This window comes from Anabrus simplex, chromosome 10, assembly GCF_040414725.1.
Source record: "Anabrus simplex isolate iqAnaSimp1 chromosome 10, ASM4041472v1, whole genome shotgun sequence".
Classification (NCBI taxonomy): Eukaryota; Metazoa; Arthropoda; class Insecta; order Orthoptera; family Tettigoniidae; genus Anabrus; species Anabrus simplex.
Window position 1 is genome coordinate 69,339,724 of NC_090274.1, and position 20,047 is coordinate 69,359,770.

General features: G+C 42.0%; 1 protein-coding gene across 1 annotated transcript in view; it reads left to right on the plus strand.

Annotated features, from left to right (window-relative positions):
• The first annotated feature begins 343 nt into the window (after nucleotides 1-343).
• LOC136882247 (sphingomyelin phosphodiesterase) overlaps nucleotides 344-20,047 on the plus strand; it is a 106,702-nt gene continuing 86,998 nt past the window's right edge. Inside the window, exons 1-3 of the mRNA XM_067154800.2 lie at nucleotides 344-382; nucleotides 13,491-13,558; nucleotides 17,110-17,294. Coding sequence (XP_067010901.2) covers nucleotides 13,501-13,558; nucleotides 17,110-17,294 — 243 coding nt within the window. The 5' untranslated portion in view covers nucleotides 344-382; nucleotides 13,491-13,500. The remainder of the gene's footprint in view (nucleotides 383-13,490; nucleotides 13,559-17,109; nucleotides 17,295-20,047) is intronic.

Below are 20,047 nucleotides of genomic sequence, written 5' to 3' on the forward strand. Positions count from 1 at the left end.
CGCGCTTGACTCTGGGGATGTGCAACTGCCGCGCGTTTTGTTTATCTCAAGCGTCAACTTCACGTTGCAATATCTCGGGATGTAATTGATCTATTGTGATGAAATAAACGCCATTAATTATGTGATTTTTCATGTTAACGATTGGGTATGAAATAATACAGGGTGTCTATTAAAAAAAACATAAGTTGATGTTGAAAATACTATTTTCCTACGTTTTTGACTGGCTCATAGTATTTACTTTAATTAGCCCCTTCCGTGCCTTCATGCCCGTGAAAGTCATTTTTCAATATCTCTTGTTGTTCCAGATATATCTGCGGTGAAAGGTTTAAGTGGGCCACTCTGTACATCAACCGGGAGGGAATTCACTTATATTCACTGCCAAGTAAGCACACGTAATAGTGAAAACTAAAATAGTAGGTTGTATGTGGTTTATATATATACATACTGTATAATCGACGCGCTAATTCACGTAAGTTTTCGGCAACTATGAGATAGGAAAAGGCAAGTGGTGGTGGTGGTGGTGGTGATGGTGCTCATTATTGTTTAAAGAGGAGGACTGGGGAAGAACAGCTGTGGTCATCATAACAGCCCTAGTATTTGCCTGGTGTAGAAATAGGGAAACTAAGATCTCCAGAATGCGAGCTATACCTTTATGGCCCGCACAACACGTTCGGTTACACATTACTATCTTTTAATCTTTCCTTCGTCGAAGCAATTTACGAGTAGATTACACTCACCGTAACAACGCTATAATCAAAGCGACACTTCCCCGTACGGTGGCGTGTCGATAATACAAAGTATTATGAGATTTAATTTCCACCGAAAGCGATATTCTTATCTGAGGGCAAGTCATGCTCATGCTTAGCCATATTTCAGTAATGTGTAGGAAGACGAACAGCTGAGTGGCGTTCGGCACGCGCACGGACGAATTTCATTGGTTGCGACAAGCAAAGAGTTGCACGAAAGATACGTCTATCTCCATTTTTTAACAAATATTGAAACTTTAAACGATGTCTAGTTAAACACCAGCTGAACATTGTTTATGCAATTGAAGATCGTGATCAATTTAGACGTTGTATAGGTAGACGTTGTTTAAGGCTTAAAACTAGTCATCGTTCCTGCAATCGGCCCATTATCTTCGGAGTTAGGCCCCATTCAAAATGCAAACGTAACCGTAAAATTTGTGGTATTCACAATGGAGGAACATTACATTAACGTAAAGAGTACACAGCAGCCAATCAAAACACTGCCATGTTATTTAGCACGGAAGTCGGGTTTTGGACTATCTCGCAGTATTATATTTCAATACCTCGATGGAATCAAACAACGTGGTAGCGGAATTCATATTACTTCAAACATCTATTGCTTTGCTCCTGGGAAAAGTCGATCTAAACAACGGTGCAGAAAATGGGTTCATCCCTTGAATCAAAGGAGGTTACCTCAGTGCGATTTCGGTAATCTAATGTAAGAAATGAGCCTCATCAGTTCGTTTTGGACATGTCGATGAAACTTGAACCGTTTGCCTTTCTTACGATTTACTTCCTCTTTTCTAATAAAAAAGAAATATAAGGTCTCCTTTGCCGACATCTATGCCCCTATGTATCACACCCCGATGAGATGTTTGGATCTATTTGTTTGGATGATATCGTCCTCGTAAACTAGTAGTCCGTATAATGTTAAGAAATATACAGGGACACTGTTTTATTTATGACAGGGATTGTCTCTCGTCCGTTCGCAAGCGCTGCGAGCTTGTCTCCCGCCATTTACCGTCAGATTTCATTGCTACAGGATATTTATTTCCACCTATAATTTTTCGGTACAGCGTCTTTGTAATTCTTTCTCCAAAAATTGTTTTGAAAGAGAATTACAAGTGTTTCGTCGAAAGAAGTCATTATATCGTGCACAAAATACAATGTTTACCTCTGCTCTGATTGGCTGGTTCTTAAAGTTAACGCAAAATTAACCGCAAGAGCTTGGAGTTTGCAATCCCTCAATTTTACGGACTCGGAGTTAAGTTTACGTCGGCGCATTGTGAATGGTTCCATTAGATAAGATGGCCGCTAACTTCTGAGTTTTAAGTTTACGTTACGTTACGTTTGCATTGTGAATGAGGCTTTATGGTCCACTACCATCAATGATCCCCATGTCTTTGATCTGCTCCTCACAACATGTGCTCCATGTGAGCGCCATCCATCAATCAATCATCTGATCCACTGATCAGCTGTTGCCCAGGTGGCAGATTCCCTATCAGTTGTTTACCTGATTTTATTTTAAGTGATTTCAAAGAAGTTGGAAATCTATCTAACATCTCCCTTGGTAAATTACTCCATTGTCTAATTCCTCGTTCTATAATTTAGTTATTTATTTACGGTACTTTTAAAATTTGTTTTTACAATTGACTTTACGTCGCACTGACGCAGATAGACCTTATGGCGACAATGAGGAAAGGGCTAGGCGTCGAAAGAAAGAGGCCTTTGCCTTAAATAAACGGTGCTCGAGCCCACCATCTCCCGAATGCAAGTTCCCAGCTGTGCGCCCCTAACCGTACGGCCATCTCGCTCGGTATATAAAACAGTATTTGTCCGAAATTTTTCTTTTAATTTCCAACTTTACCTTCATATTACACCATGGTATTTACATGTCTCCAAAGCCAAAATTCCAAAAGGATTAATGTCAGGGGAACGGGCAGGCCAAGGTGTTGGCCCTCCCCAACCAATCCATCGCTCTTGGAAGAGCCGTGGTAGGTGTCACCTAACACTAATACTAGGATGAAAATGGGTCGGTGCCCCAACACGTATGTACCACATTTGCAGCTTGATCTGAGAGCACAGAGCAGATACCTGGGTCACCGCACAGAGGCCTGGCTCACCCAGTCAAAACACATAACGTAAATAACTTACACGCCGCATGTCACGTAGTCATATCGCACACCAAGGCGAACATGAATCGTACAGTAACAGCGTTAAACCATAACGCAGAACATAAGCTCGACCTGTGTTTAGGTGGGAATGTATTTCCGTGTTTTGTTGCGTACGATCCTCCGTAAATTATTGCAACATGGTGAACATTGATGGTAGTAGTAGCGGACCATAATTTCTAAAATATTGAGTTTTTTCCTTCTTTTGTTGCGTGCTGCCTCTGATGTAAATATTAGAGCCCTTCTCAAGGACTCCCTCTATAGGATAAAAGTGTTGTAAACACCCCTGTGTGTTTATGACAATCCCACTCCCCCTCCCCACCAATGTCGCATATTTAAACCACATCATTTTAGAATGTAGAAAATATGGCACAACTCATTCAGTCAGGAACGCCATTAACAATAAATTTATTGGCGCTACCAACGCCTTTCAACCACAGGATTTATACTCAATCATCACACAGTTTGTACAAGATTCAGACATAAACATACGAGTTCCCTACAGATGGTTTTCAGTGGTTTCCCATTTTCACACCAAGCAAATGCTAGGACTGTACCTGAATTAATGCTTCGGCCGCTTCCTTCCCACTCCCAGCTCTTTCCTATCCCACCGTCGCAATAAGACCTGTATGTGCCGGTGCGACGTAAAACAACTTATAATAAATAAATAAAATTGACGGTAGGATGTCATTATTGTAACGGCCACAGGTTTTTGAGGCTTTTGTAGATCTTCTTATTAGAAATACAAGACAAATATTATGTGGATAATAAATTTTATTCATTAGAATATGGAATTCATTAGAATATAGAATTGGATTATGGTAATAACTCCGTGTAGTATGGGCTGCGATATGAGAATAAGAGTCATAATTTAAGAGTTCGGGAGTATTATGAGTAACTTCAAAGTAGTTACTATTTGAAAATTGTTTTCACTGTTTCAGTTTCTCATAGTAATGCCCTGACCGAGCTCGATAGCTGCAGTCGCTTAAGTGCGGCCAGTATCCAGTATTCGGGAGATAGTAGGTTCGAATCCCAATGTCGGCAGCCCTGAAAATGGTTTTCCGTGGTTTCCCATTTTCACACCAGGCAAATGCTGGGGCTGTACCTTAATTAAGGCCACGGCCGCTTCCTTCCCACTCCTAGCCCTTCCCTGTCCCATCGTCGCCATAAGACCTATCTGTGTCGGTGCGACGTAAAGCAACTAGCAAAAAAAAAAGTAATGCCCTGACTTTTTTCGTTTCATTTCTGTTATTCTTTCATCATTCACTTTTCTCGTTACAACTCTTATCTTTGCACGTTTTTGCCGAATCCTAATCAAATCTTTATTTTCCATCATTAAATTTCTTATTCTATACAACTGACCACGATGTATTCACAACGACAGCTAATCTCCAACTGAGCGTGCGATTTCTTTTATTTTGTATTCTTGTTGTGTTATTATGCCGTTATTATGCCGTGGTCCACTTCTCTCATTTCTTCTAGACCAGGGGTTTCCAATTAGTAAGAACTTAAGGGCCACATTGGAAACCTAAAGCATGACCGCGGGCCGCACTATAATAACAGGCCAATTTTCGTAAACTTCCGCAATAGAACAGAGGTACCAGTATACAAAACAATATGCATAGTTCAATTGAAATGAAGGTTTAATAATTTTAACAATTTTAAAATCGCATAAAAGAGTGAAATTAAGAATAATCGCTATTATACCCAGGACGATTGAATCTGGAAGAAGAGCGCCCAACAATGTCAGTTCATTTGAATTAATATTTGACAAATGAAGAAAAGTAAAACTATAGACAAACTAAAATTAATAATGTAGTCAAAACAAGAAGGAGGAAAATTTAGAGGGAGTAGTGTGAAGAGCACATTGCTACACACTTGTAAGAGCCTAAAGTCCCAACAGTGTACTTCCAGGAATACTTCCTTGAAAATTTTCACTGTGTACCAGCCAGTACTGCCAATGAGAGAAGAAGGAAGAAATGAAACCGCTTCTTACACCAATGGCTTTTAAAATATTTCTTGGTATTCACTGCATGCTACGTTGAATAAAAATGCCACAGTGAGGTCGGCATGGAGTTCAAGAATTGGTATTGATGCCATAGCCATTTTTATAATGGTTAAGATCTAGAACTGGTATTTGTGAGGACTCATTTTCCGGCGAAATTTGGATTTTAATTTTATTAAATGAAAGAATCTATTACGCACAAGTGAATACTAAAAAACAGGAGATAATATTAAAGAATGAATGAGTTCTGACTTTTGTCTATACAGGATATAAAAATGAATATATTTTTGAACGAGCTATGAAATATTTTTCGTAAATTTTCTTCAAATTTCTTAAAATGAATTTCTTAAAATACATTTATTAAAGCCCTCGCGGGCCGCAAAATGTAGCTTCCCTGGCCGACATTCGGAAACCCCTGTTCTAGACGTTTCGACTACTGTTCCGGTAGTCATCATCTGTAGCGTCGTGTAGATACGCTTTCCTGTACCCCGCTGCTTGTTTGTTGTTGTTGGGTAATTATGTTTACTTTACTTCGTTATTACACTACTGCAAGTGACCATTGCCACCAGGATATTTCCCGTTTGCGATGTATTTGTTGTTAATTCCAGAAGATTGGAAAAGTGCACTAATTCATCCTTTACATAAGAAAGGAGACAGAACGGATGTAAATAACTACAGAGGAATCTCATTGGTATCTGTTGCCTACAAAATTTTATCTCAGTGCCTTCTCGATAGAGCCCAACAGCAACTAGAACCAAAAATTGGAGAATATCAAGCAGGTTTCAGACCAGGCCGTTCATGTCCAGAGCAAATTTTGAACCTAAAGTTAATCCTAAGGCATCAGAGGATTTGTAGCAAAAATGTAGTTTGTACTTTTGTTGATTTCAAAAAGGCCTATGATTCAGTTGATCGTCAATCATTGTTTCAGATATTAAAAGAACAGGGTCTAGACCGGAAAACACTCGCAATTGTAAAAGAGACATTGACAGACACAAAATCTAAGGTTAAATTCATGGGGGAAATCTCAGACCCTTTTCCGATCAAAACAGGAGTAAGACAGGGAGATGGGCTCTCTCCACTACTCTTCAACTGCGTCCTTGAAAAGGTAATACAGGAATGGCGCAAACAGAAGTCTGCCCTCAAGATTGACCAACCAATCACTCTTGGTAGGGGCAAATTAGCAGTAGACTGCCTGGCATTTGCGGACGACCTGGCAATCTTAACTCGTGACGTTTCAACAGCCATAAACCAGATCGAACTCCTGAAAGAAACAGCGGAAAAAGTCGGCCTCCAAATATCGTTTGAAAAAACTGAATACATGACCTGCAGCAAAGAAGCCCCTAAATTCATGGAGACAAAATATGGCAAAATAAAACGGGTCCAGCAATTCAAATATCTCGGTGAAATAATTCAGGAGAATGGAATGGAAACAAAAGCCAATGAAGTTAGATGCCAAAAAATGGAAACTGCGTATAGACTCACCCAAAATATCTATAACAAAAAGTGTCTCTCCAAGCATGCTAAACTAAGACACTATAATACAGTTATTAAACCAGAATGCCTCTATGGATCAGAGACACTAATTTTGAACAGGAAAACTGATCTAGAAAATATTCAGAAAAAGGAACGCAAGATCATTAGAAAAATTTTAGGCCCAAAACTCGTAGATGAACAGTACCGCCTTAGAGGGAAACAGGAAATCAAACAATTTTCTAACATTCACAGCGACATCAGAAAACGCAGATTAAGATTCTTTGGACATATAAAAAGGATGAACCCAGATAGACTTACCAAGCAAATAGTTGAATTTTCTGAAAACCGAAGTAAAGCTAAAACGGACACAATAAAATGGATTGGCGAAATTAAAACAGATCTCAAACTGGCAGGAATTACACCTAAAGACATCCAAAGCCGGGTTATCTTCAGAACCAAAGTTCATAAGTGGCAAGTTGACCAAGAGGAAAAACCAAAGAAGAAGACCGGAACAACATGGTCTCAAGAGAGAAAAGAAGCACACAGCAAACGAATGAAGGAAGTGTGGGCACAAAGAAAGGCAAATGCCTGTCTCTAAGTACTTTGCGTAGTCCTAATGGGCTCATTCGCAATATATATATATAATAATAATAATAATAACATATGCTAGCAAGTGTCCCGGCATTCGCCTTAGTGCAGGAGAATACAAAGCCACAGAAAACCATTCTGAGCAAAGCCGACGATAGGGGACCAGCTGCTCTCCATCTTCCGAATACAGAGTCGTAGAGCCAGTGTAGAGTCGTGGCCACCCCTCCTCTGCTCGGTTGACTGGTTGGAATGCAGAGCTGTCGGACCGCGAACCAGTCGTGACTACTTGTAGACCGAAGCCTATGATTTAATTTCATAAGCTAAGCTTTAGAGAGGCCTACTAATGTAATGCTACATATTTATGTTAGTAAATAGCATAATGGGATTGTATTTTCTTAGTTAAACAGAATACAAACATGAAACAGACTAATGTCATACCTTTCCAGTATTTAAATAACAAGATTTCGTTCAAACAAATCTCTAAAATTTAGTACATTCTTTTTTTTTTTACCCTCCAACGTTGGATTTCCCCCGTACTCAGCGAAGGAATACCACTTCCACCGCCTCAAGGGCAGTGTCCTGGAGCGTGAAACATTTGTCAATCAATCAATCAATCAATCAATCAATCAATCAATCAATCAATCAATCAATCAATCAATCAATCAATCAATCAATCAATCAATACTGATCTGCATTTAGGGCAGTCGTCCAGGTGGCAGATTCCCTATCTGTTGTTTTCCTAGCCTTTTCCTAAATGATTTCAAAGAAATTGGAAATTTATTGAACGTCTCCCTTGGTAAGTTATTCCAATCCCTAACTCCCCTTCCTATAAAAAAAATATTTGCCATAAATTTGTTCTCTTGAATTCAAACTTTATCTTCATATTGTGATTCTTCCTACTTTTAAAGACAACACTCAAATTTATTCGTCTACTGACGTCATTCCACGCCATCTCTCCACTGACAGCTCGGAACATACCACTTAGTCGAGCAGCTCTCCTTCCTTCTCTCAATTCTTCCCAGCCCAAACTTTGCAACATTTTTGTAACGCTACTCTTTTGTCGGGAATCACCCAGAACAAATCGAGCTGCTTTTCTTTGGATTTTTTCCAGTTCTTGAATCAGGTAATCCTGGTGAGGGTCCCATACACTGGAACCATACTCTAGTTGGGGTCTTACCAGAGACTTATATGCCCTCTCCTTTACATCCTTACTACAACCCCTAAATACCCTCATAACCATGTGCAGAGATATGTACCCTTTATTTACAATCCCATTTATGTGATTACCCCAATGAAGATCTTTCCTTCTAATAACACCTAGATACTTACAATGATCCCCAAAAGGAACTTTCAACCCATCAACGCAGTAATTAAAACTGAGAGGTCTTTTCCTATTTGTGCAACTCAGAACCCGACTTTTAACCCCGTTTATCAACATGCTGTTGCCTGCTGTCCATCTCACAACATTTTCGAGGTCACGTTGCAGCTGCTCACAATCTTGTAACTTATTTATTACTCTATAGAGAATAACATCATCCGCAAAAAGCCTTAGCTCTGATTCCACTCCTTTTCTCATATCATTTATATATATAAGGAAACATAAAGGTCCGACAATACTGCCTTGAGGAATTCCGCTTTTAATTATTACAGGGTCAGATAAAGCTTCACCTACTCTAATTCTCTGAGATCTATTTTCTAGAAATATAGCAACCCATTCAGTCACTCTTTTGTCTAGTCCAATTGCACTAATTTTTGCCAGTAGTCTCCCATGATCCACCCTATCAAATGCTTTAGACAGGTCAATCGCGATACAGTCCATTTGACCTCCTGAATCCAAGATATCTGCTATATCTTGCTGGAATCCTACAAGTTGAGCTTCAGTGGAATAACCTTTCCTAACACCGAACTGCCTTTTATCGAACCAGTTATTAGTTTCACAAACATGTCTAATATAATAAGAAAGAATGCCTTCCCAAAGCTTACATACAATGCATGTCAAACTTACTGGCCTGTAATTTTCAGCTTTATGTCTATCACCCTTTCCTTTATACACAGGGGCTACTATAGCAACTCTCCTTTCATCTGGTATAGCTCCTCTGACCAAACAATAATCAAATAAGTACTTCAGATATGGCACTATATATCAACCCATTGTTTTTAGTATATCCCCAGAAATCTTATCAATTCCAGCCGCTTTTCTAGTTTTCAACTTTTAGCCTGAGATATGAGAACCAGTACCTCGCCATAGCGGTTTCACCTGCTATGCTGAACAGGGGCCTTGTGGGGGAATGGGATAGACAAGGAAGAGGGAAGAAAGTGGCCGTGGCCTTAAATTAGGTACCAACCCGACATTGCCTGGAGAAGAAATAGGAAACCACAGAAAACATCCTTCAACTCAGTTGACCTCCCGAGGCTCAGTGGACCCCGTTCCAGCCCTCGTACCACTTTTCAAATTTCGTAGCAGAGCCGGGAATCGAAAACGGGCCTCCGGACATGGCAGCTAATCACACTAACCACTACATGACAGAGGCGGACACGTTGTTGTTAAAACAAAATTTGAAAACAGTTTCATCATGCAGAATTGTAATACAAGAAAAGAAGAAGCTAAATCCCATTTATATGCTCTGTCCTTTCTAAAATTTACACTCTTAAAATGTAGCCTGGTTTCTAAAATTATTATAAACAGCTTACCTAAAGTACGTGACATATTTTTTAAACCCTGATTGGCCTTTGGCTTACTAAGCGATCACTGCTCAACTCGAAAGCCTGCAGTTTTACGGGATGACGCATGGTCACTTCAATCAATCAATCAATCAATCAATCAATCAATCAATCAATCAATCAATCAATCAATCAATCAATCAATCAATCAATCAGTCAATCAATCAATCAAGCAAGCAAGCAATCAATCATGATCTGCATTTAGGGCAGTCGCCCAGGTGGCAGATTCTCTATCTGTTGTTTTCCTAGCCTTTTCTTAAATGATTTCAAAGAAATTGGAAAGTTATTGAACATCTCCCTTGGTAAGTTATTTCAATCCCTAACTCCCCTTCCTATAAATGAATATTTGCCCCAATTTGTCGTCTTGAATTCCAACTTTATCTTCATATTGTGATCTTTCCTACTTTTAAATACGCCACTCGAACGTATTCTTCTACTAATGTCATTCCACGCCATCTCTCCGCTGACAGCTCGGAACATAGGCCTACCACTTATTCACGGCAATTATAATAAGAAGCACCTCCCGTCCATCCATTCAATACAAATCACCTCCAATGGCGCCCTACACCCTCACACATCTAACTCTTCCAAGGGACATGCCTCACCCATACAAAGAACATCCCCAGCCCCAACATCAACCCCAAAATGATGCTCCTGAGACAATAGTCAAAATCAAAATTACATCAGTCCAAAAACCGAACCACATCACATCCAAGAAACAACTTTAGAGCACCTCCAAAAACGCGACAACATGAACAATCAAAACTATCACAACGTCAATTCACAACCTTGTGTCCGAAACCATTATAGAATCCTCGTCCCAAAAACAGCAATAAAACGCCGATCCATAAAAACGGCACCAAGTTGAACTCCAATGTCACGGAAAAACGAAAGCCCAATTGCAACCCATGCAACCCGGCGCCCCCAGAATGCAAGCTAAAATACAGTGCCCACAGGCTGACCTGCGAAAACCCAACAATCCATGCTGCCCCAAACATAACAGTCAGGACGCAGATTGCGGGCCGGAGTCAAACGTGGGCTCCGGTTGAGAACGACGACTCTTCTCGGCCGTTATTCTTGGCTCTCTAGACCGAGGTCACTATCTCACTGTCAGACACTGTAGCTCCTCAATTGTTATCACCAGGCTGAGTGGACCTAGCACCATCCGTCAGGTCCCTGATCTGGCGGGGAACCGAACGTAATTTGAAACAAGATGTATAAAATGGACTTTGCTGCGGAAAGTCGTACCACAGTCTAATACACTGACTGACAGAGCAAATGCAACACCAAGAAGGAGTGGTCAGAATTTTATGCCAATTGCAGGGTAGACTGACGTCACTGAGGTATGCTCATGATGTGAAATGCGCCGCTGTGCTGCGCACGTAGCGAACGATAAATGGGACACGGCGTTGGCGAATGGCCCACTTCGTACCGTGATTTCTCAGCCGACAGTCATTGTAGAACGTGTTGTCGTGTGCCACAGGACACGTGTATAGCTAAGAATGCCAGGCCGCCGTCAACGGAGGCATTTCCAGCAGACAGACGACTTTACGAGGGGTATGGTGATCGGGCTGAGAAGGGCAGGTTGGTCGCTTCGTCAAATCGCAGCCGATACCCATAGGGATGTGTCCACGGTGCAGCGCCTGTGGCGAAGATGGTTGGCGCAGGGACATGTGGCACGTGCGAGGGGTCCAGGCGCAGCCCGAGTGACGTCAGCACGCGAGGATCGGCGCATCCGCCGCCAAGCGCTGGCAGCCCCGCACGCCACGTCAACCGCCATTCTTCAGCATGTGCAAGACACCCTGGCTGTTCCAATATCGACCAGAACAATTTCCCGTCGATTGGTTGAAGGAGGCCTGCACTCCCGGCGTCCGCTCAGAAGACTACCATTGACGCCACAGCATAGACGTGCACGCCTGGCATGGTGCCGGGCTAGAGCGACTTGGATGAGGGAATGGCGGAACGTCGTGTTCTCCGATGAGTCACGCTTCTGTTCTGTCAGTGATAGTCACCGCAGACGAGTGTGGCGTCGGCGTGGAGAAAGGTCAAATCCGGCAGTAACTGTGGAGCGCCCTACCGCTAGACAACGCGGCATCATGGTTTGGGGCGCTATTGCGTATGATTCCACGTCACCTCTAGTGCGTATTCAAGGCACGTTAAATGCCCACCGCTACGTGCAGCATGTGCTGCGGCCGGTGGCACTCCCGTACCTTCAGGGGCTGCCCAATGCTCTGTTTCAGCAGGATAATGCCCGCCTACACACTGCTCGCATCTCCCAACAGGCTTTACGAGGTGTACAGATGCTTCCGTGGCCAGCGTACTCTCCGGATCTCTCACCAATCGAACACGTGTGGGATCTCATTGGACGCCGTTTGCAAACTCTGCCCCAGCCTCGTACGGACGACCAACTGTGGCAAATGGTTGACAGAGAATGGAGAACCATCCCTCAGGACACCATCCGCACTCTTATTGACTCTGTACCTCGACGTGTTTCTGCGTGCATCGCCGCTCGCGGTGGTCCTACATCCTACTGAGTCGATGCCGTGCGCATCGTGTAACCTGCATATCGGTTTGAAATAAACATCAATTATTCGTCCGTGCCGTCTCTGTTTTTTCCCCAACTTTCATCCCTTTCGAACCACTCCTTCTTGGTGTTGCATTGTCACTGTCAGTCAGTGTATATACAGTCGCGAGGCTCTAATAAGAGGAAGGTTCATCTACTTGATAGCTGGAGTGACACTAGCACCTCTAGCGGCGAAGTAGAGGCAACTTGCTAGCAGACAACAGGAAACGAATTACCACTACAGTCTAAAATGGTCATAACTTCTGAACCATTCATGCAAATAATGTCCTGACAAGGTTATTGTAATCCTTATGAAATAGTGGGGGAGGTCAAACAATTTATTTCTATGAGGAGTTCGAGGATAATATCGAAATATTTATTTAATCTATAGGAATTAATTTTCTTTACCGCGGACTATAATATAAAATCGCTTCTAGAGGGCAACCGGTTCGAAATAGGTATATACCATCGCGGACTTTTTGTAGAGGTTTCTATGCTCTACAATCTTTACGCTTACACTTGGGGACTATCGTTGACAGTTCAGGCAGCGTAAACCAAGAAAGCAAGTGACGACCATGGTAGAGCGCTGCGCTGGCCTTCTTAGCCCAACTTTGCAGGTTCGATGCCGGTCGGTCGCTTGCTTTCTTGGCTTACGCTGCCTGAACTGTCAACGATAGACCCCAAGTGTAAGCGTAAGAATTGTAGAGCATAGAAACCTCTACCAAAATGTCCGCGATGGTATATACCTATTTCGAACCGGTTGCCCTCTAGAAGCGATGTTATATTATAGTCCGCGGTAAAGAAAAATAATTCCTATAGATTAAATAAATATTTCGATATTATCCTCGAACTCCTCATCGAAATAAATTGTTTGACCTCCTCCACTATTTCATAAGGATTACAATAACCTTGTCAGGACATTATTTGCATGAATGGTTCAGAAGTTATGACCATTTTAGACTGTAGTGGTAATTCGTTCCCCGTTGTCTGCTAGCAAGTTGCCTCTACCTCGCCGCTTGGAGAGCTGTAATCGCATCGGATGAAAAATACCATCAGAGATTCGCGACTGTATATATTAGCCTGTGGTCGTACATTAATTACTACAAACAATCTGGAGTATATTGTAATTAATTTATCGTCAAAAATAGTTCGTATCATCTTTGTTATCTCAGTGTGTAAAGAGTGTCGGCATTTCAAAAGCACATCTTTCTCTTCTGTTTCAGGAAGCTCACCATGTTTGTGCAGCGGACTCTCTACTGTGTCCTCGTTGTAGCAGTCGTCACCGCTGAAGGTAACGTCCATGAGCTCTTTATCAGTCCGGCCAGCTTATAACACTGTCAAGGTCAGCAGATAGTCAGCAGGTAGTAGGAGGGAGACAGTTCCTCGCGACGTCTCTTTTTTGATCACCGTCATTACAAGTACACAGGTGCGGTTGCAGAACTACCGGAATGAAAGATAAACTTTACAGCAGTGGTTCTCAATCATTGCATTTGCATCCGTAAATTATTTCACGCCCCCCCCCCTAATGAATTATTGATTTACAAAAGTTCTGCTTTTCTGTTAGGGTTAATATCTCCTTCCGTCTTCCTTGTCTACCCTTCCAATATTCCCATACCCCACAAGGCCCCTGTTCAGAAGTAGCAGGTGAGGCCGCCTGGGCGAGGTACTGGTTCTTCTCCTCAGTTTATTTCCCGTTAGTTGTATTCCAGGACACTGCCCTTGAGGCGGTAGAGATGGGATCCCTCGCTGAGTCTGAGGGTAAAACCAACCCTGGAGGGTAAACAGATTAAGAAAGAAAGTTCTGTTACATTCTGTATACAAGTCAAGACAGGAACGTTACTTATGGAGCCGCCATCTTCAAATGCGATGTGGGGTTTTCTACAGCATTCCTACAATGTATATAGGAGATTTTCCTATTTTAAATGGATTTAAGTGCACAAAAGCTGTTAAAATTAGTTTTATTTACCTCGGATGATGTGATTGTGATTCTCATTGTATACTCCCAGATGAGGGGTTAAATGTAATTAATAGTTTTGCTATAACATGCGAATTTTTGACATAATGACAGGACATCAATAAGAACCCGGGCTTCAGGAGAGCGCAGTGGCCAAGCAAATGTCAGATAACTCTATTATTATGCATTTCCGGACCTATGTCGCAATAACATTTCTTCCTTCTCTCTTTATGTGGAATCCATTCCTACAGTTTCGCAGGCGAATTTTGAAACACCGCAGACTCTATTTGTCTTAAGCAAATACCAATGGAGTCATTTTTTTTTGTTTTTTTCGCCGTCTATCGGTCTGTCCTGAACAAGGTGATGTTTTTGCTAACTTTGTGGCGAGCTTGTCAAGTGGTTGGGGGTTTGCACAGACGAGGGCTGTAAATAACTCAATATTTAATGAAGTAACAAGTGCAATTGCATTAGATTTCTTCAATGAAGTCACCGGCGAAGTCTGTTACCTTTTGCCAAATATCGGGAAGCCGTTGGAGACCGTTGGCAAGACGTTCTCTGTTGATGGCAGAGACTGAGCGGCGGCCTCAGAGGGGTTCCTTCAACTTCGGAAAAAGGACTCATGTCTGGTGAGTGTGTAGGCTGTTCCAAGACGCCCCCCCGCAATGCCAACGTTGCAATAAGAGCTTGACATTGTTTGTGACATAACAATGTGAGTCGTCATGCGACACGATAGGGCGATCGTCTCGCAAATACGTGGACGTTTGCGCCACATAGCTGGACACAGATGACACTTCAGAAATCGGCAATAGAAGTCACTTTTGACAGTTTGTCCCTCACGCACAGCATGCGTAGGAATAACAAACTCGTAATCATACGCCACAATCAGCATAAGCTTCACCCGACCGGGTTCTGTCGAAATTTCTGTGGACGTGGGGAACCTGGGTGACGCCATTCATTCGATTGACGCTTTAATTCAGGCTCGTGTCCACGTCTCATCAGTGGCGACAATACGCTGCAGAAATGCGTCTCCTTCGTTGCGGTACCTGTGCAGGTCGATGCCAGCCAGTGCATACCAGTGCCATGTCGGTGAGTTGACGTGGAACCCAACGGGACGCAATTTTCCTCATGTTAAGACATTTCATCAATATGTGCGCCACACTGTTTGATGACTGAGACCAACCTCCAACGGATAATTCCCGAACAGTCCATTGATGGTCTACGGAAACGTCTGATCTTGAGGAATGGACAGTCGGCCTCTGCGGTACAAATTCGCAGTCTCACTCCGACCCGCATGAAAAGCCTTGACCCATCGTGCAATCATCCTATACTATAATGCATTCTCGCCACAGGTTTCAAATAATCCTCAATAACATTCTGAAGCATTTTTGCTACGGGCAACCTACATTTTAATCCACGAACGCTGATCACCTTTTGAAAACATGCTTTAGAGCTGTGAAATCGACTCTCTTCACTGCAACGCCACACAGCAACAACACTCCCAACTGGATGCCCTTCAAGGGCACACTACACATCGGCAGCAGAAACACCTGACCGCTCCCATATCCTATTTGCTCATGCCCGATCTCCTGCGAGTGCCTGGTCTACGTTGCTATTACCACATTCTAATATATACAGTCGCGAACCTCTATTAAGAGGAAGGTCATCCATTTGACACCTGGAGCAAGACTAGCACCTCTAGCGGCGAGGTAGAGGCAACTTGCTAGCAGACAACAGGGAACAAATTACTACTACAGTCTAAATTGGTCATAACTTCTGAACCATTCATGCAAATAATGTCCTGACAAGGTTATTGTAATCCTTATGAAATAGTGGAGGAGGTCAAACAATTTATTTCGATGAGGAGCTCGAGGATAATACCGAAATATTTTTCTTATAGAGTTTTTTTTTACCGCGGACTATAACATAAAATCGCTTCTGCAGGGCAACCGGCTGGAAATAGGTATATAGAATCGCGGACTTTTTTTTGTAGAGGTTTCTATGCTCTACATTTTGTACGCTTATACTTGGGGTCTATCGCTGACGGTTCAGGCAGCGTGAGCCAAGAAAGCAAGTGACCGACCGACCGACATCGAACCTGCCAAGTTGGGCTAAGAAGGCCAGCGCAGCGCTCAACCATGGTCGTCACTTGCTTTCTTGGTTTACGCTGCCTGAACTGTCAACGATAGACCCCAAGTGTAAGCGTAAGGATTGTAGAGCATAGAAACCTCTACAAAAAGTCCGCGATGGTATATACCTATTTCGAACCGGTTGCCCTGTAGAAGCGATTGTATGTTATAGTGCGCGGTAAAAAAAAAACTCCTAAAGATTTAATAAATATTTCGAAATTGTCCTGGAACTCCTCATCGAAATGACTTGTTTGACCTCCTCCACTATTTCATAAGGATTACAATAACCTTGTCAGGACATTATTTGCATGAATGATTCAGAAGTTATGATCATTTTAGACTGTAGTGGCAGTACGTGAAGGTAGCGTTCCCTCTACTTAGCCGCTTGGAGCGCTGTAGTGGCATCGGATGAAAAATCTAATCAGAGCTTCGCGACTGTATATATTAGACTGTGCTATTACTTTATTTACAGTCCTCGTGCATGACATAGCGCAACTTTGCGTTATCATTTCAATCCGTATCTTGGCCAGAGAGAGGACGTTACCATCTAGGTGGTCTGCCTCACTCCTTCCGGGTGGGGAATGAAAACATTAAATTCACACATTCCAATGCGGCAACCTCTGCCATGTACGTGAACTATGAAGCTGTGAGTATATCAACCTAGGGTAGGATACGAATTGTCGATGTACTTTCAGATTTCAGAGACGATGAGTGCGTTGCTCATTCTGCCGCAAAAAATAATATATTTTAATACTGTTCCAGGAGAACATTCATCGAACCTGACGGCAGAATACGAGAGGATAAGGGGCACTACCGATAGTTTTCTCGATTTGAATCTGAATAACTCGTTCCTTCTCCGCCCGAAGAACTTCAAACACGAACTACCGCCGGTCCCTAACTCCGAGGAGCTCGAAGAATGGATCGGAGAACAGTTCGAGCTGCTGAATGTGAGTACTTCGTGGAACAGATTAGCATTTCTTGGTTTAGTTTGTACCCCAAAATATTAGACATGATAGTACGAACGTTGGAACTTAAATAGTGGCAACTATTTAATTACAACAGATACAAAAGAGTTACATGTTAGCAACCTTTACTGTCCTTCAATGTAGTCACCAGCGTTGTGTATAACCCGTTACTGGCGAGCCTGTTCTGTTGATGGTGCGAATGGAGCGGTCTACCGGTACTGCTTGTCAAATCTCTGCAACAGTTCTGAAGCGAATGCCTTCATCTTCGGAAGCAAATCGAAGAGCATGCACTTCTTCACTGACGCTCGTAGGACGACCTGCCCGATGAATGTCCGCCACAGTTTGCCGACCATCGTTGAAGGCTTTTACCCAACGTGCCACTGTTCTGTAAGGCAATGCAGATTCCCCGCAAGCCTCTTGAAGACCTTGATGACACTGTCATGCTGTACGACTTCTAGCACATTCAATTTTGATCCAACTCCGTTGTTCCTGTTTGGAAAACATAGTGACAACGTTACATTAGACCGCTAGCTCACACGTGACTGTGTTTCTCTCGCTTGTGCGCACGCAGGTGATGTGGGAAGGGCGAGTCAATTTGCTCTGAGGTAAGGTAGGTATGTAGGCCTAACCAACGTGTGCTATCAGCGACAATATTAGATTCCGTTGCATAGCGTCTCCACAGCAGTGTTGTCACTATTGAAGTTCCAACCCTCGTATAATTCAAGGCCGTATCCAGCGAGGTGTTCATGGGGATTCAAACCTCCTCCCGCACCGAAGTGAACTTTAAAAATTTGAAACATCACCTAGGAGTTTTTGAAAATGTATCCCATTAAATCAAAATTATTGTAAAGCAAATCATGTGAAAAATCCTTGTCAACTGCTACAATGAATTGTTCGACCAAACACACTTTTTCAGTCCTCAAACGTCTTAAGAATTATTTACAATCGTCTGTGCCACAAGATCAAGTCAACAGTCATACCGTCCTCTCCATGAATTCTAACATTAACTAGCAGCAACTACACTATGAAGATGTGGTCAATCAATTCACAACTACGAAAGCACGCCTTAAACCATTCACCGCCTGACTGAATTTGGCGAGTTCAATATCTATGCAATTATTATTATTGAAATGGAAATGGCGTAGGCCCTATGGCTTTTAGTGCCGGGAGTGACCGAGGTTAAGTGCGGCTCGCCAGATGCAGGCCTTTTGATTTGACTCCCGTAGCCAACCTGCGCGTCGTGATGAGGATGAAATGATGATGAAGACGACAGATACACCCAGCCCCAGTGCCAGCGGAATTAACCAATTATGGTTAAAATTCCCGACCCTGCCGGGAATCGAACCCAGGATCCCTGGGACCAAAGGCCAGCGCGCTAACCATTTAGCCACGGAGCCGGACATTATTATTATTATTATTATTATTATTATTATTATTATTATTATTATTATTATTATTATTATTATTATTATTATTATTATTATTCGTGAATGGTCCCTTTTGCAACGCACGAAGCTTTATGTATGATTTCATTTGAGGAGGATTCAGGATGCTTTCATCTGTTCGCTAAAGATCCTCTTCCTTTCTTCCGTCCACTTGGTATCTGCTCTTTTTGGTAGTTCATTGTCTGGAGTAACTTCCCACTTGTCGATTATCTTTCTACCCAATATGTTTCAATTCAAAATTTCTTCACGATGAATTTGTGCATTCTTCATATCGCTTTTGTTTGTTGTGTCCAAGGGAAATCCTTCAGTTTGAACACAGTCGTTGACCGGACATTTTTCCCAACAGCTCAATTTCTTCTCAGGGTATCCGACTGTCAAGTAAAATTGGAGATTTTACACTAGGTTTCGCTTTACGTGAGGTCGAAGAGAGTGGCGGTCCACGGTAAACTTATCTGCGGTCGTTTGATATAGACATAATATCAATCAATTATTTCTCCTAACTAAGGTACCAACAACGTAAGAACTCAATATATTCAAATCAGGTATCTACCCATTCGTTAGTTCGCATATCTTACCAACTAACTTATCAACTATGTCAAGATGAAAGAATTCATAACACACCAAATTATAGAAAAGCACAATAATAGTATTTATTGAATAAACAGATGCCCTATGAAAATGTAATCTGATTTGGGGTAGTATTTGGTCTGGTATTATTTACAGGTGTAGTTCAGAGTCAGCGTTGGCTCGTAGAAAAAGAAAATAAATATAATGTTAAGTTATGTACATCAGTTCCGTCATGAATTCAAAATCGGATACTAATATTTACAATTAATCACTGGACATCTACGGTCCTCCTTGAAATCAAGTCCTTGAGACGACACCAATATCATTATGTTGTTAAGATTGCTCAGTTTCATTTTAAACCTAGGCTAAATAGATCTGAATAGACGTACAGTTAATCTGAAGTGAATGTAAGATCAACAAATAGATCTAAGCTTGAAAATAATTCTGAATTATAACTTCGAACTATATATCTCAATTATATTTGAATTATACATAATATTTAAATTATACGTTGCAAATCATAAATCTGAACTCATTTATTTGATCTTTCTTCTATGTTGCACATGGCTAACGACTTTTACGGACTAAGGCATTTCTCCCTAGTGCCTGTTAAATCTGGCTCCTAGCCTATCATTTCCCTAACCATTACTCATTGAAAGAATGTAAATTCCAACAAATTCCGTCTCAGGATAAATAAGCTATCTATCTAACTTCAACATAAAT